Source organism: Pteropus alecto, unplaced genomic scaffold (genome assembly GCF_000325575.1).
Source record: "Pteropus alecto unplaced genomic scaffold, ASM32557v1 scaffold101, whole genome shotgun sequence".
NCBI classification, from domain to species: Eukaryota; Metazoa; Chordata; class Mammalia; order Chiroptera; family Pteropodidae; genus Pteropus; species Pteropus alecto.
Window position 1 is genome coordinate 17497060 of NW_006432945.1, and position 17033 is coordinate 17514092.

At 48.7% G+C, this 17033-nt stretch overlaps 1 protein-coding gene across 1 annotated transcript in view; it reads right to left on the reverse strand.

Moving 5' to 3' along the window:
- The window catches only part of POU2F1 (POU class 2 homeobox 1), a gene marked incomplete at its 3' end in the record, with an annotated part of 40155 nt that extends 23981 nt beyond the window's left edge, over nucleotides 1-16174 (reverse strand). The window contains exons 1-4 of the mRNA XM_025044011.1: nucleotides 16171-16174; nucleotides 13180-13245; nucleotides 3783-3883; nucleotides 1181-1234 (exon numbers count right to left, since the gene is read on the reverse strand). Coding sequence (XP_024899779.1) covers nucleotides 1181-1234; nucleotides 3783-3883; nucleotides 13180-13237 — 213 coding nt within the window. The remainder of the gene's footprint in view (nucleotides 1-1180; nucleotides 1235-3782; nucleotides 3884-13179; nucleotides 13246-16170) is intronic.
- Between the last annotated feature and the right edge of the window lie 859 nt (nucleotides 16175-17033).

The window sequence follows — 17033 nt, forward strand, 5'->3', positions numbered from 1 at the left end:
CGCACTCCTGGAAGGGGTGCGGAGAGAGCATTTTATGGTAATTAACACGGGGTATGCAGAGCATTAAAATTCTGCATAGATTTGCATATTTCCCACCACCTGTTTTGGGGACTGCAGCAAGGCTAATTAACATAAAGGCTCTGATTAATTCTGCCAGTCACTGAGAGATAATTACAGTGCAGGGCTGTAAACACTGTACTGGAGATGCAGCCTGTTTGCCAACATCTCTCCGAGGGACGAAAGTTTACCATGGCAACCAAGGCAATTTTCCGCCTCCTCTCCCTCGGAAAGGAAGGTCACATTATCTCCTTTTCTCTTCTCTTCTCGTTTCCATGCGTCACCAGGCCCATGTTCCACTGGGTTTCATGGAATGCTCAACCCGAGGTCTTCGGTCGTTAGCGACACTGAAGCCAATCATCCAGAACACTGTTTTCCCTCTTCACTGTTAGTCACCTAAACACGCTAATGAAAGGGAGCGGCCGGCCGACTGAAACGGCAAGGGCTCACGCGTAACACTTGAACTTGGCGTGATTTGCCATGTGCTCTGCAGAAGCAGTGCAGCCAGATTTACATTTAGTTTTAAAATTTTGACTGTCTGAAGCCTACGGGTATCTAAAAGCAGGTTTCATCCCACCCCTTCGACTCACACTTTTCAGAGCGCTAAGGAACCCTGGCCATGCGCTAAGCTTTCCCACTTAACCACAGGAGATGCGGTGACTTGCCAGAGGTCACAGGGCTGGCTAATGCAGAACGGGCGTGCAGACCTACGACCCGTCCCCATCCGAGTGGGTCCTCTGCGCTTCCATGCTTCTCTAAGACGTGAAAATGATCCAGGAGGCATTTGGAAACAAAGGGGCATTTACGACATTATCTGGCTTTGCGTTTGGGTGGGGTTACAGCTGTGTAACTCAGAAACACTTTTCCTGGACTCGTATATACAACTTTGAAAGCAGACTCTTCTGGTTCACCTTTGGTTGTACACAGCAGCGTAATATAAAGTCATCTTCCTTTATGGCAATGATTATTATTACTTGAATCTTAGTGAGAATCAGTAATAAAAAAAAGGTAATGTACCTAAGTATTTCCTACTGTAAAATTACTGCATGCTCACTACGGAAAATTAGAAAAATATGAGAAAAAGAAGTAGAAAAATGGCTCTGCAATCCCGTGTCCAGCTTACCTGTACATTTAGCGACTGAGCAGCAGCCTGTAAACTTGTCCCAGCGAGCTGGACCTGCAAGTGACCAGCGGAAGTTAGTCTGACGCTGCCAACGTCCATGACTAGAGGTTGTCGTCAGCAAGTGCTCTGAGAGCCTGGATGGAGTGGACGCGCGGAGCTAGGACACAGACTACCAAGGGGCCGATCTTACGGGGCCAACACTGTACTGACTGCTCACGGCCGCTCTGCCTCCCGCCGAAAACGCTGCTGACTTTTCTGTTTTGAAGCTGTTTTCCCACCCTAAACGAGCATCCTCGGGCACGCCACACTGTGCTAGCCATTCCTTATGTAACGCTCTGCTTGTATTCTAGGGTACTCAGGTTCTAAAAACTTAATTCATCTTCCGCACTGCATTAAAGATCACATAAGAACAACCTACCTACATTTTTATCATTATTAACTAGCAGAATCATCTACTCATTCTAATTTCAAAGTTTCCATGTGTATATATGTACACGCCTACACAGTCAAGTCCCTAAAACATTTATAGTCATAACTCAAAATTCCTGGCTGAAATACTCTGTCCTATATTAACCAAACATGAAAATGTGCCATAACATTTAAGACTCACATTTCATACATTTGAAAAGTTCAAACCATGGTTATATTAAAATAAAGATCATCACCTGGCAACCATGATCATAACTGATCCAAGCGAACATCATCAATGGATTCGCTACCAGGGGCGGGTGAGGGTGGCCTGGTATTTACATATTCTCATCAACCCCTCTAATAGATACTTATTAACTACAAAGGGTAAAATAGTAACTTTATTCTGGGGAAACCCAGAAGATGAGTGATCACAGTTAAAGCTACCGGTGAGGACGTGTGTCTATGGCCACGATGCACTGGGAAGAACACGGCATTATTTACGTTGTATTCCTAGCGAAAGAGAAACCTGAACCTAATCGTGACGAAACATCAGACAAACTCAGTGGAAAAACACTTTACGAAATAACAGTTTGTAGTCTTCAAATATGCCAATGTCCTAAACACAAGGAGAGACCGAGCGGGGTGAGGGAGACACGAGCTGAGGTAGGACGGACGGAAGCCTAAGCGGGAACAGCAGCCGTGGGAATAAGACACAGGAAACGCGGGAGGCACCGCAACGCACTATGTAGGGTCCTGACAGCTGATGGGATATGAAGGAAGGAAAAAGTCATGAATTATTCTAGGGTTCAAAGCTGGAAGCCTGGAAAAATGGGAGTGTCCTTACCAGGAAGCTATGAGGTCCATTTTGGATATATCACAAAGCATCGAGGTTTCTTGAAGTTAAATTTTAGTGATGGGATGGAGATGGTATAGAGGTCGGAGCTAAACGTTAACTGATTGCTATGTCCTTTAGTTAAACCTGACAGTGCCCCAAAGAAACGCATGGATGCTGAGAACAGACCAGCGGTTACCAGCGGGAAAGGGGCTCGACTGGCTGGGTTAGGCGGTAACCGGAGTATTGGTGGAGGTCACCGCAGTGTATACAGATGCGGAGTCACGACGTGGTAGACCTGAAAACTGTATGTCATTGTGCCAATTTAACCTCCAGTTTAAAAAAAAAGGATAGTCTCAGTAGATAAGAACCCTCAAAAATAAAACCCAGACAAAAACTCCAGAGATTTATGGGGACCACATCTCAGATGCAGTGCAAGAGGGAGGACCGCTCGAAAGGACAATACGTGTAAGACCAAGGCTAAGAAGTCGGCCGAAGACCAGAGGAAAGAGTCTCAGGCACAAAGGTGTAAAAGAGACAGCGTTGCTAATGTTTTTCTCATCCACAATCAAGTTCACACCTTGAGTTTAGCTGTCACGTCTGTTTAATCTCCATTCTGGAATGATTCCTCAGCCTATCTCTGTCTCTCATGAAACTGACATTTTTGAAGACTAGAGACCAGCTATTTTATAGAAGGCCCCTCAATCTGAGTTTGTCTTTGTCCTCACGATTGGGTTCAAGTTATGTTTCTGACAGGACTAAAACAGAAGACACGAGATAGCACCTTGTCCCACTGCGATATTACATTGATTAAGGTTGTGTTTCACATGTGTCCACTGAAAAGGGAGCTTTCCTTCCTCCTCGTCATTGGTAAATATCTCTGAGGAGGAACTTTAAGACTTGTAAATAGCCAGAAACATCATGACTGAAGTCAAACCCCACAGAGACAGTTGAGTAAAGGTTCTGACCACGCTGCCCATATCGAAGTGGTGTGACAGTGACCTGAGAGCCGACGTGCAGGTCTCAGGTGACGGCAGCTACGTCATTCCGGGTGACTGTAATTTACTACCTTCAGAGAGCCACCCCAGAGGCACACTCAGTAACCCAGCTGTTGTACACATTCCACGCAAAACAAGAAAGTGTTTATTTTCGCACAGCTGTGGGGTTGACAGCTATACGGTCGACTAAACTAGAAGATTCTACAGCAGCCATTCAGAAGGACACAATCTGACGCGATCAGCACCAGGCTAAGTGAACATAACAAGCCCCACCGTCAGAAGGAATCTCCACCCCTATCCCGCCCCCAGCACCCACGTCCCCGCCGCCTGGTCACGCTCACAGCGGCACAGGACGCCCTACCTGATGCAGGTGTCCGAAGAAGGCCTGGGCCTGGGCGGTTGAGATCGCGCCTCCGACGGGCACGGGCTGCTTCGGGAAGTCCAGACCATTGGCTTGTGTACCTGGGGGACAAGCAGAAGGGCGCAGCGGCTGAGACACAAACGCCGCCCAAACGAAGCCCGAGGCTTCAGTCACCAACACCTGCCTGGCACCGATGCTGTACGCGCGCTTTGCTAAGTGGCTCCAAGGACGAGAGGGGATTCAAAAGAAGAGAAAATACAGTAAAATCATTTCGCTTCTAAAGGCAGAACTGCAGGGCTGGTACGCGAACACAGATAAAGCTTAAGAAACAGAAACGAAGACGTAAGGAACGAACTACAGCCACAAACAGCGGCAGAGAATTCCGACGTGAAGGTGGAGCCTGGAAAACGGGTCGGGCAGCACGAAACAAGTGGCTGTAAGGAAGAGGCTACGGCTCACTGTCCAGCCGCATCGAACGGCGGGCACGGGCTCCAGGGCTCCGAGGGTCTCCCCCAGCCCCGTTCTTCTCGACGTTCGTCTGGACAGAGGAAAATCACTGACGGCTCTGACGAGAGCCAGACAAACTTACTCTTAACTTAAACGCTCTAATAAATGACCTAACGCAAAAGCCACCATTTACGTGATAAAATAGTTACACAAACTTCCTTCATCCCAAAGTATAGATTGTTTCATATATCTAATTAGCAATGGCTCTGCCATAATTATAATTTTATAAATGTTATGCCAGTAATTTTTAATCACCCATACTGTGATGTGATGTTAGAACAGGATTAACTTATGCAAAGATTACCGTATCCAGCTGTTATTTAGAAATAATGATAATAAAGCAGAACGCATTTATGGGAACCTGTGGGAATCATCGAGACACATGACTGTGGCTCTGCCCTTCCACTTCCTGCCACGGGAGCACCCCATCTTCTCATCCTCGCCCCGCTGTGTGCACACAGCACACACTGGTGTGGGGTGGGGGGCAGAGCGCGGGCTGGAACCTGGACGCGGTATGTCTAAAAGGTGCCAACTTCTACCATCGCAGAGCCTGGGCTCTAGCAAGTGGATCATTATAAAGGCAGTGTGTGTACATTTCACCTCCTCCAAATCACATAGTGATTGTTCTCTTATGACTTCTTCCTAAAGTTTCCCATAGATAGGAAACTACAGAACTACTTGGACATACACGGTTAATGACCTGAGATAACGTTAATATTTTCCAAAACAGATCAACCCTTTTGATGCAAGAAATGAAAATTTACAGTAACATTACATTTTAGTAATCTCTTCAGGATCTAGCTGTGCCTAAAGGAAACCATGACACTTTATTTTAGAAAGGAAAAAAAAAATCTTTTTTTTCTAAAGTCAGAATCTTGGTTTCTGTGGGTCTCAGACCAAATATCAAGATGACTCACATCACAAAACAGAATAAAATCAGAGTAAAGCAGCTGGTTGAAAACTGCATTTTCCCGAACCCTGAAAATGTCTGTAAACGTCCCCTGTTTCGACACTGGGTCAAAGATGATGTATTCTGAATGGAAACCTACACCCTTAATATACAAGAGGCCAGGTGCCTCTGCGGCCACTCTGCTTCCAGTCACACATAGTGTCACTGGCTAGTTCAACCAGGGGCAGGCAGGGAACGGAGAGCGTGCGTTTAGTGGGGACAAGCTGTCCTCTCTGGGGGTGATGGAAAGACTTCAAAACTAGACAGAGGTGGTGGGTGCACAGCACTGTAAACACCCACATGCCACTGACCCATCTGCTTTAAATGCCTGACGTCACGTGACGTGCATCTCAGCTGGGCTACACGAGCCCGCAGCCCCAGGACCAGCCTGACAGCGCAGATCTTACTGCCCTCCTGCCCTCCTGCCTCACCATCTGCCACAGGCCGAGTCACGTGAGATCCACCTCCGGGGGGCTCTGCGTGAAGGCGCGATGGTCTGGACCCCGAGTTCGCGAAAGCTGCTTTCACCACTCCACAGCTCTACAGTGCTGCCACATTTTAATCACTAATGAAAATCATATGACACACTCCTACTTCAATTAAACCTATAAAGGAAAACGTGTAGTTTTCACAGACTTCTATTTGTCAGTAAATATAATGCACACTTAAATTTACCAACAGCCCAAATTCAGATGTCCTGACGGAAACAATGACCTTACCTGTGCCTATCACGACATTGCCTGGACAGGCAGGTACAGACTCCAAGTGGAGTTCACAGAAAGCCAGGCGGCCACGGGGCACAACCAACAGACAACAGCCGAGAGGCCTTCACGGAAGCAGCCTCTGCTCATGCGTGCGTGTGTAAGTGCACACAGGTCCTTTCTTGAAGTGAGCCATCATAAAATGGGAGGAATCTGGGACAGTGAAGATCCAGATAAAGAGGATCGCTTAAAAAGTTCTATGTCAGTGCAAAAGCGAAAAGCGGAATCAAAGCTGATGCTACAGAAAATCGCCGTGATGGGTGACCGCCACACGTCTGCTGAGGATTCCCACTGCTTTCGTCCTGCCTATTCATTCCGTCTTCCACTGCTTTCGTCCTGTCTATTCATTCCGTCGGCAACGGTACAGTTTCCGAAGCTTTTCCACGCTACCTTGATGACTGCACCATCAGCGATGCCTGACAAGAGCTCCACAAATGGTGACGTTTGTGGAATTCTTAGGTCTGTCTAGATGCAAGGCACGATTAAAACAGATTTTCATTAGCTTAATTTTCAGCTGTAGAAAAATGACTTGTGACCTAGCAGCTATTGTGACCAAGGTTTTTCAAATAACTTCAACATGTTACATAAAGAGGATACTTTGAAGATCAAGAAAACCAGAAAGTCCTTATTCTATTCTAAAATTTAGAATTTTATTCTAAAATTCTAATATGACATTAACATTTTTTGTTCGCAAAAAAATTTTTAACCAAACATTTACTCTGCCTGCTAACCTAGTCAAACGCTCCTTACTCATCTTTACCTTTAAGATGAGAGCCAGTAAAACGGTGGCCGTTTCCTGCCTTCTTTAGAAACACAAAAAAGTCCCTGAAAAGCTGCAGTAAAGCTCCTCATCCTCTGATTTCATCTGGTGTCAAGGTTCCCAGCCTGAATTACGGCCCTCCGCTCCCCATCCTTCTTGGACTTTTTATTTATCTGGATGCACCGTCTACTCCCAGACTCCTGACTGCATTCCATTCTCCGGGTCCATTTCCCCAACGTCACAAGGCCATCCCTAACTGCCTCTGTCCCCGACCTTCCCTAGAGAGCTTTCTCCCTGAAAACTTCTTTATCCGTAATCACTGCTACCTCTACCTCCTTCACGCGCTCATTGCTCTCCCTTAAAGAAAGGGGCGGGGGCACCTCCTCACAGCTGCGTCGCCCGCCAGGGCTCCAAAACGCGACGGCGCCCCTCCTTGGGAACTGATTCCCGAGTCACCCACACCTTCCTTACCCCTCCTCCCCCACCCTCACCCTCCCTTCATGTAACAAAGCGCCCCCCCCCCGCATGACCAACACTAAGCCCTCCGGAGCACTTCCGGAGTCACGCGTCCGCTTGCTGTCACGCGCACGCCCACTCTGTGCACGGATGATATTTATCTCCGTCTTACAGCTGTGAAAGCGGGGCACGGAAAGGACCTGCCCAGAGGAGACCAGGACATGGTCCCAGGGGGCCCGGCCTTCCGGGGTGCTTCCTCGCTCCCTGTCGAAAACGATGTCCGACCACGCTCTCGTAGGAACGCGGTTCCCCTACATCAGCTACGGCGCTAAGAAACCCCACAGAGCAACGCGCCCTGGCTGCTGGAACTTCGGACAGCGTCTTTGGGGTTTACTTCGTGTCTACTGGGTCACATTCGTAAATTTCTTTGGCCTTTCCAAAAAGTTGCCGGAAAGACTTTGATATTATCCCAGGGAAAAATATCATCTGAATGAAAAATCAAGCGAATAAGGATAAGATGGAAGAGTCTTATTCTATCATAATTCAGGTGAAAAAAGACTAACATTTAATTTACTATAAATTCAATGAATCAACAGGTAAGTCAGCTGCTTTAAAATAAGTTTTAACATTTCAAAATAGTTAACCAGCAGAAAAAATAACATTTTGTATTTAAAATTTTGAATATAATATCATTTTACTTTTATTAATTCTAGAAAAGGACAGCAATAGGCCAGTGGTGGCGATGGCTACGCTGAACCTGAGGAACTGGAACACTGGCTCCTTCTGAGGGTAAGGGACACTGGCCCCAGGAATCACATGACATGGTGAAAACATCTGAAGGGACCGAGGCCAGCGGGACGGGTCCCCCCTCCCCCGCGCTGCCAGCGCCACCGCGTCTGAGCCCTGCCCGGCCTTCAAGGCCCAGACTGAGCTCCAGCTTCTCCTGAGGTCTCCCCTGGGCCTCCCCTGAACCTCCAGCTGGAGACGACTTCTCCCCACACCGAACTCTCACGGACTCGTGCGTGCTCCTTACGAACCCTCCAGGGCATGTCCGTACAGGAGTTCTCTACAAGGTCAATTTCTTGAGAACAAAATCGGTATTTTGTTCCACTTCAGTGATCCCATCAAGTACACACTGCAAACAAAGCATGAGGAGTAACAGCTCGAAGTGAACAGTTCTGCTCCCTTCGTGGACCTCAGACTTGTCGAGTGACTGAGCCCCACTCTCTGATCTACGGAAAGAGAAAACTAGTGCCTCTCACGGTGCGGATGAGGGTTAAGTGAGATGATCTAGATGAAATGCTTAACACGGCTAGCCGATTTTAATGAAAAACAACTATTATAATAAATCACTTCATAATAAATGTCGAATAGATGGAGAGGACTTTAAATTGGGCGATGGTCCCCAAAAGCTCTCATCTAAAAGATGAGGAAAATCATTTTCATCTGTGTTGCTCCTCTGGGCAGATTTTAAAAGAACACAGACAACACAGCCACACGCCAGAACCGGCCGTTTCAGAAACGCCTGTCCCTTCTCAGCGGCGGAGGCTGGGCACGGGCAGAGGACTGCCATCGGGAGCACTGACGAACGGAATCTGCCCTCCGATTAAAAGTGAACTAGGCTTTAGAATTTGCCCAATAGTTCTTGACATCAAAAAAAATGCTTTGGTTTTTCCTGCCAACATTTCTAAAACTTTATACAATTTTTACTTTTCCAACTGTCACCTATAATAGTTGATCAGATTTCATTCAGGATAAAGTACTGTGACAGGCAGAACAATGGCCACGTGAAGATGTCCACATACTCAGCCCCGGGAGCTGCGGCTGGCGACCGCGCCTGGCCGCGTGGATTCCGCAGGCCCGACAGAGAGAGGGTCCCGAGAAGGGGAGATTCCCCTCAGCGACCTGCGGGGACCCGGTGGGGTCGTGATGGTCCGTGAGAGAAAGGAGGAGGCAGGAGAGCCAGAGACCCTGCGATGACGGAAGCGGCGGTCGGACAGACGGACAGACAGACAGACAGACTAGAAGACGTTGTATTCTGGCTTTGAAGAGGAGGCCATAACCCTAGAAACACAGGGGGCCTGCAGGAGGGGCGGGGTGGGGGTGGGGAGGCTGCTCCTCAGAGCCTCTGGGGAGCACACGACTATTCCGACACCCGAACTTTAGGCCTTCTGACCTCCAGAACTGTAAGATAATAACTTTGTGTTGTTTTACAGCCAGCGAGTTCACTACTAATTAATTACCCCAAAAAACGGAAATGAAAAACTCTAAGATGCTTGTGTGCCACTGTCCACAGCAGCATCGTTCACAACAGCTAAGACGCAGAAGGGGCCCGAGTGTCCGCCGGCTGAGGATGGCTACGCGGACTGCTCAGCTGCCCCCTACGACAGGGCGAACCTCGAAAACACCACGCTCAGTGCAATGACGCAGGCACAGAGGATGACGGCTGCATGACTCCGCCCCCCTGAAACATGTGGACGGGCAGATTCGGGAAGCGGACAGAAAGCGGATTCGGGGTTCCGAGCGCTGGGACGAGGAGGGCGTGCAGTCACTGCCCCCCAGCCCCAGCGGAAGCGTCCGCAGCGGCGTCCTCGTCCAAAGAACCCTGTTCTGAGAAATGTCGTTTCTGTCCCTCACGTCTGGAGGGGGTTTTTGTGGCGAGGACATCGTTTCGGCAAAATAACCCAATCTCCCATTTTCTTCACTGCTGACCTCGGCCGGCGGAGCTGCTCTGCGGGAAGGGGCGTAACCTTGCTGGCTAGGAAGCCGCACGGTCCGGGTCCCTTCCTCTCATCGGAGCCTGACCCTCAACGAGCTCGTTCATTCTTCTGATTTTAATCAGTTCCTTAAAAGTAACTATGTGGAAACGCATCCCCTCTGCTTGAGCCAGGAAGCCCGTTCCATGCGGTCTCCCAGGCAGTGTGACGCAGGGACAGGTAACGGAAGGCGTGTGGGCTTTGCAATCACCGATCACTAACCGGTCCTGAGCTCGCGTCCCTTATCTGTGAAAGAGACACGACACCTACCTCGCGGGAGTTCCAACAGCCAGACGTGAAGTCCGTGTAAAAACGCGGCCAGCCACGCGCACCGGCAACAACCCCAAAGGCTGAGCGTGGCCATCCGTCCCGTCGCCTCCGCCCGCCTTCCCCCCAAGCACCGCGACGCTTCTGAGAAGCTTCGTGAGGAACGAGGGAGGCAGAGAGGCCCCCAGGGACGCACAGTGACTGAAGGTGGCAGTGGGATGGAGGGAGGCCCCCAGGGAGCCAGCGCTCGCGCCCTTCTCCATCCCACTGCCACCTTCAGTCACTGTGCGTCCTTCCCTGCTCCCCAGTGAGAAAGGGGTCTGCCTTTGTGCGGCTCGAAGCTAGCCCTCCCTTCTGTCCCTCTGGCCCCAGCCTCCGCCCCTGCCATGGCTCCGTCGTTTGTCTTTCCTTCTTCAATTCCCCCTCTCTGGTGGTCCCTCCACCTGGGGTAGCCAGGGAGGACGTATGAGAAAGGAGAGCTTGACGCCTAGATGCGCACTCAGTTCCTCAAAGAAATACCACGATGGCACCTTCCTATACCTCCTCCTGGATGACCGCACTCTCTCGTGATCCCACCATCCCCTTATCTGTCTCAGCTCCCAATGGACTCTGCTAACGCTTCACAGACGGAGGGCATCTCAGTACTCGCGACAGCATCTTCTAAGCACACCCAGCACAGTGTTTTGTTTTACATACAGAACGAGCACTTACGCAATGACTAGACTAACAAACCGAAACTCCAGATCTGTGAACGCGTTAGGGCCATCTGACAGAAGTGCACTGTCAGGCTGAGCCGTGCAACTCAAACTCTGGTAGGAGAAAGGCAAAGAAGTAACACAACACAATCTTAAATAATTTCATAATATCATTCTCCCTAAAATACCACGAATCAAAATTTTTCCCAGGAATGTTTAAAATTGTAGTAATCCACACAAAAGTATTCGTATGTTCTTTACAATAAAACGATCTGCAGATCTGTTATGTTTAAGTAAAAATCAATTTGCAAGCACGTAATTATCTGAATAAACTGCGGTTTTATACCTGATGTATCAAACACGGTAATTTCACGTGCAAACTGGAACGCAAATGTATTCTGAGGTCCCTAAGCTGATCACGACATCAGAGGGAGGTGCCGAGGACAGCCGGGAAACTGACGGCCAGGGTTTTAGTTGTTCCCAAGTGAACGTAACACGTTTCCCATGAAAACAGGGCAAGGGGTCCGTGAGACGGAGCGAGAGCCAGCCCGGAACTGACCTTACGCGGCTCGTAAGTGGCTTCGGATCTAAAGGCAGACAAGGTGCTGCCTAAACGCTCAGGGTCATTTTACTGCCCTTCGCGGGAGGAACCTCGTGGAGAAACCTCGTGGAGAAACCTCGCGCCACATCCTGATCCTGCCTTTATTTCCTGGCTGGTTCTGTGCGATTCCCTCTTCCTCGACGTCACAATGCCTACCTCGCGGGGCTGTCGTAAGAACACAAACGGAAACCACGTGACGTGTGCAGTGCACAGACCGCAGGCTCGGTGGGTGGTGGCAGTGAAGCCTCTGCAGTGGCGGACCCCAGGGAGAGCACTGTGGCGGGCGCTGTGGGCACCCTCCGACCGCCCTGTGAGCCAGCTTCTTCCCCTCCGAGACGCGCACGGGCAGAGACCAGCGCTCCGAAGCAGTGCGGTGGGCCCGACGGGACGGAAACGATGGAGAGGGGACCGCCGCCCAGTGCAGAGGACAGGATGCTGCCCTTCGCTGCACAGCAGGCACCGTGCCAGCCCCCATGGCGGACTCAGAGCAATCTGAGAGGCCTGTTAATACCACAGGGCGCCCAAAGCCCAGCTTCACAGAGGGCACGTGCGCCTCAGACAGAAAGGTAACAAGCGCCTCCAGGGCCAGAGCGGCTGGGAACGAAAGACAGCAGGCAGGAGCTGCCGCACAGGGCCCACCCACCTGCTTCCAACTAAACGGTGCTGGGGTCCGCGGCCTGGGAGACAAGACGGTCTCCAAGAGCGACGCTCGTTCCTGCCATCTCCGCTGCTAGGCGTTTTCTAATGACAGGCCAAGGAGGCCATGCTCTCGGCAGGTGCAAACCTCGCTCACCTTGGGAACTGCTCTCTGCGTGCCCTGCCCACAGCTCCCTGCCCTGGTGGGCATTTTAATCCCTGCCTTTGCCGGAACCTGGGGAAGCCCCTGTCCCAGCTCTGGCAGATGGTGAGGACACGGGTCACATGTCGTCTGAGCCACACGCTGAGGTGGGAGGGGGGCTGTGGAGACGATCCACCTTTATGGACTCACCTTGCTCCTCACGGGGCCTTAGTTTTTACCCTGAGATTAGGGTTTAAACCCTGATAGAGAGTTTAAGCTAGTGTAATTTAAAAAATTACTAAATAAAAAGCTGTATTAGACTTAGGTGTGTTTGAACTCTCCATAGACATCATCACAACTTTAACGTGCTTTGCTTTTGACTGCGGGGTGGGTAAGATTTACCATTTTGTTGGCGCCTGTAACGAGAGGGACCGATCTCTGAACAGTTAGCGTGTGGCTTACATGGTGTTTGACATTTCTCCTTTAATGCTCAGAATGACCTATGAAGTATGCTGTTCCCATCTGATAGTTGAGTAAATTAAGTCTCAGAAAGATTAGGGGACTGCTTGACGTCATGCAGCCAGCAAGTGGCAAATCCGTCATTCACACCCAGACTACCAGACCCAAAGGACCACTCTCAGCTGCTCTGTAGTTCTCAGACAGATGACAGCAAAAAAGACGAAGCGACCTGCAGGAGAAGTCAGGTACCTTGAGCAGGTACAATCCCAGTTCCTGCAGGTACTGAGTTATATCTGACCAATCCATACTGAAATTGGTCTTTCTTTGCCGAATACGGGTCACGGTTAAAGGAAAGGCTTTTAGCTCCATTAATCTAAGTAAAAAGCTGGTCTGAGAAGGATCTCTTACCTGTGCTGCCATCTCCGCTCTCCATCGATGGTTTACTGGCTTCTGACGGATTGTTCATTCTCGAGTCTGCAAACAGATCGGAGGTGAATGAGGTTTTTAAAAACTTGAGGATGCGGTTGTGAGGGAGGCAAACTGGCAGAGGAAAGGGTTAAGAGCGTGGACTAACGTCGCCGGCCCTCAGTGCAAGGAGACGGCACCGACGCTGCAACACTGGAAACGGAGAGTTATCCGCAAGAATCCGAGATCCCCTTAACTCTGACGTGACCCACAAACGATCTTTCTAGAGAATCTTAAGATCCTCCCAAGAAAGAGAACAGAAATCCAACCTGAAACATGTATAATATAGAGTCTGATATGTAAAAGGAGTGAACACTGTAAAACACAGAGCTGGGGGAAGCACCTCGCAAAGTAAATAATGTTATTCCCAAATTCAGTTTCTTCTTCCATGAGCAAAGACATTTGTTAACTAGGACCAGGACGATCCACTGAAAATCTTGATATCGGACTGGACAGTAACTCAGCCTAACAGAATAAAATAAAGCATATCTAAGAAAAACATCTCCATATTTACTCTCCGCCACAACTGAACACGTGTCAAAGTGAGACTCTGTCACACTCACACCTCAATCGTAGTCAGCACAGGAAGTTGTACCACAGTGCATAACAGACAAATCTAATCATTTCAAGGCTGAATCACACCTACATCCACTTAAAAATTATCCTGCCTTGATATCCCAAATGAACCTGCTGATGTGGGTTTCGACCTTTCATGGCTATCTGTTTAATGAAGATATTCACAATAAAAAGCTTTCGTCAAGCACCATTAGGTATCCCAGAAGATGTGCAGGAGAAGGGACAAGAACGAGTCTTTTCTTCCCTCTTCAAAAGGGTAAGAACGAAACATACATTAAATATATTTTATTCTACTTGTACTGCAAACTCAAACTTAGCAAATTTATAAACCAAACACGCTTACTATCAAGCAAGTCCTTCCTTTCACACCAGGCTAAGAACCATTTACTACTGGTCAAATAGTTGGTGGAGAACAAACACTTAACTGGATTACATTTGATTTTTTGACTGAAGACCACGTTTTGTCATCTGCTTAAACGTTTAACTAGGAAACCCAGTCGCGAGAAGTCCTGCCAGGCTGCCCACTGACGTCACCTCGCGACAGGGTGAGGAAGCCGCGGGACCCCTCCCATCAGCCTCGCTCCCCAGCAGGAGGCTGTGTCACCGCCGCCCTGACGCCTGCGAACGGAGGCCCGGGCGCCTTACGTGCTCGCGCAGTTCTAGCCTGTCTTTGGTTTGTTCTCCAGATGTTCAAAGGGCTCAAATTCTTATGTCTTTGGCCATAAATGAGGGTAGCTCTACAACTTCCTCCGCCCCCACTATCCAGAAAGATTTACATATCATCTGAAAGCATACCACGGTTTGAAAGGAACAGGTGTACAAGTTGGTGAAAATCGGCTTTCTGAATGACATAACCAAAATCTTATGAAAGTCAGCAGCGATCACAGCAAATGTAGTAAAATACAACATTAATCGTACACACTGATCCATGCGTCCTTTACGATGCATTTTAAAAGCAAGTGGGAAAAATAATGACCCCGTTAACATTCATAGAAAATGATAAGTTTCCACGTACCATAAAAAGAAAGCAGGCATAAATCTTAACAAGCCATGAGCCTGACTGTGCATGATTCATATCCCAATTTCCACATCCATAAATTAAAAATTATGTACCAAGTATTCTACATGAATCTTCTACGGATTTTCTATTGAACTGTCAAGAACTTCAAAAACATTTAACAAAAATACTTCACACGTAAAATAAAAAATAAAATTCTGATGAACTGCACTACAGGAAAACTGTTTAAATATTCGCGGTTACTTGAAAATAAATATCATTCCAAATTCTAAAATATAATACTAAAAATATTCGGAAAAGATATTTTCCTCGCCCTTCTTGAATCCCCGACCTAGCAGACGTAGCGGCGAACGTCAGTCGCTGCTGGGCCCTGGAGGCGTCCGCGCTCTGGCGCCCTGTGCTGACGCCCTGTGCTGACGGCGCCGTGCATCTCCGCGGCTCCGCACTGGACTTCTGACATGGGCTTCCTGCTGCAGCCACTCACCCGTTCGACGTGGCTCTCGCAGTGCTGTACGGGCCTCACTACCCATCGGGTCCAGGCCGGCCCTTCTGCCTACAAATTCAAACCTTTTCAGAACTATCGTTTTATCCCGCCCTTGTGAAGGGGACGAGGGCAGTCTCGATTCTTCAAATGGGAAAAATGACACACAGGAGAAGAGGCATGTGCACAGGTTTGTAAGATACCAAAGTCCTGGAGTCCACAGCATCCGACTCTCCAGGTGCGACCTCCAGAGGTCTCGGCCATTCTGCGTGCACGCAGACAGAACTCCACAGCAAGTCCGCCATGGGCCACCCTACGTCTGCAAACCTAAGTGCCTCCACCTACTTTAAACCACAGTCACCAAAGACATTCTGAATATTCAAGCCAGACAGCCCCTTCCCTGAAAGCCCCGTTCTACAGGGAAACCTCTAAAAATAGGCTTTCCGAAACTTAAGATTGTTTTCTAAAAAGTTTTAAAAATAAAAGCCCAACATTAGCCCAAATTTGAGAAGTTAATAGTTTTTAAAATCTGGACACTGATCACCAGTGGGACCGCAGCTTGCTCCGCTGGTGCCCAGGAGGGACTGTGACCACGTTCCACCTCGTTTTCCACCAAGTGCTCAGGTTTTTATAGAAGACGCTGGAACTAAGTATGCAAAGCATTTTTATTAATATGTACATTTCATTTAGGTAAGCTTTAGACCTTGTTGCAGGTTCGGAGTGTTTTTAGAACTACATGAAATGCTCCCGATGGAAATTTCCAAAGAGCAAAAATGTCCTCCATTCAAGTCGAATTCTAAATCCACACTATTTACTGCAAATATCCTCTGAACCAGAAGAGCCCGTGGCAGGGAGGGACCTGCTGCTGCACATGCTCCCCCCCTCCTCCCCTCCCCCGCCGGCCGCGCAGCGGTTGAGCACGTATGCTTAGTCAGCCCCCCCATTTCCACATTCACGCTCGTGAGACAGAGCTGCGCTGTACCCACCTAGAGCACTGTCGCTGCAGTCCAGCATTGCTGTGAATCTTCTAGAGGTTCAGACAGTCCAGAGCAAGGAGAAGCAGGTGGCGGTTCGGGGTGGGGGACAGGAGGTACTACTATTTCTAACAAATCTAAGAGAACAAGGGTGGGAGGTGGACAGTGGACTAGGGGGAGAAGCGACATACAACTTCAGCTGCACCATAGCAATCTTCAACTGAATAAGGAAACTTCGGTTGCTCAGAGGAGTTTTAGTCTCTCCGACCAGCTAGGACTGACATTGTCAAGGCAACTGAAGCATGAAAAGTTCCCCTTTTTGTAATAAAATAGAAACAAAGATTGCAGCTGGCAGTTTCCATAATGAAGCTTAATCAGTATGCGCGTGATTAGGGCCTTATGCAAATCTCTTCTCGTTAGCACAGCAGCCAGCACTTTGAAGTCCACGAACAATTCATTTACAGAATACACTGAAAGCACTCCCTGCATAATTTAAATCATTGCATAAATATTTATCAGTCCATTTGCATATTAATTGGCAGTGCATGAAGGGAAAAATTATCTCCTGAGTGCCAGCATAATAATTAGGAGGATAAAATGAGATTTCTTCCAATGGCCTGGCTTCTCGGACCTAACTTGAGATAGTGCCTGGGGAGGAAGGAGGGACAAGAGACAGAGTTCTGTTAAAATGCCACTGAAATGACACGTGCAAATTAGAAACAACTCTACAGACTTAAGCACCTTTAAT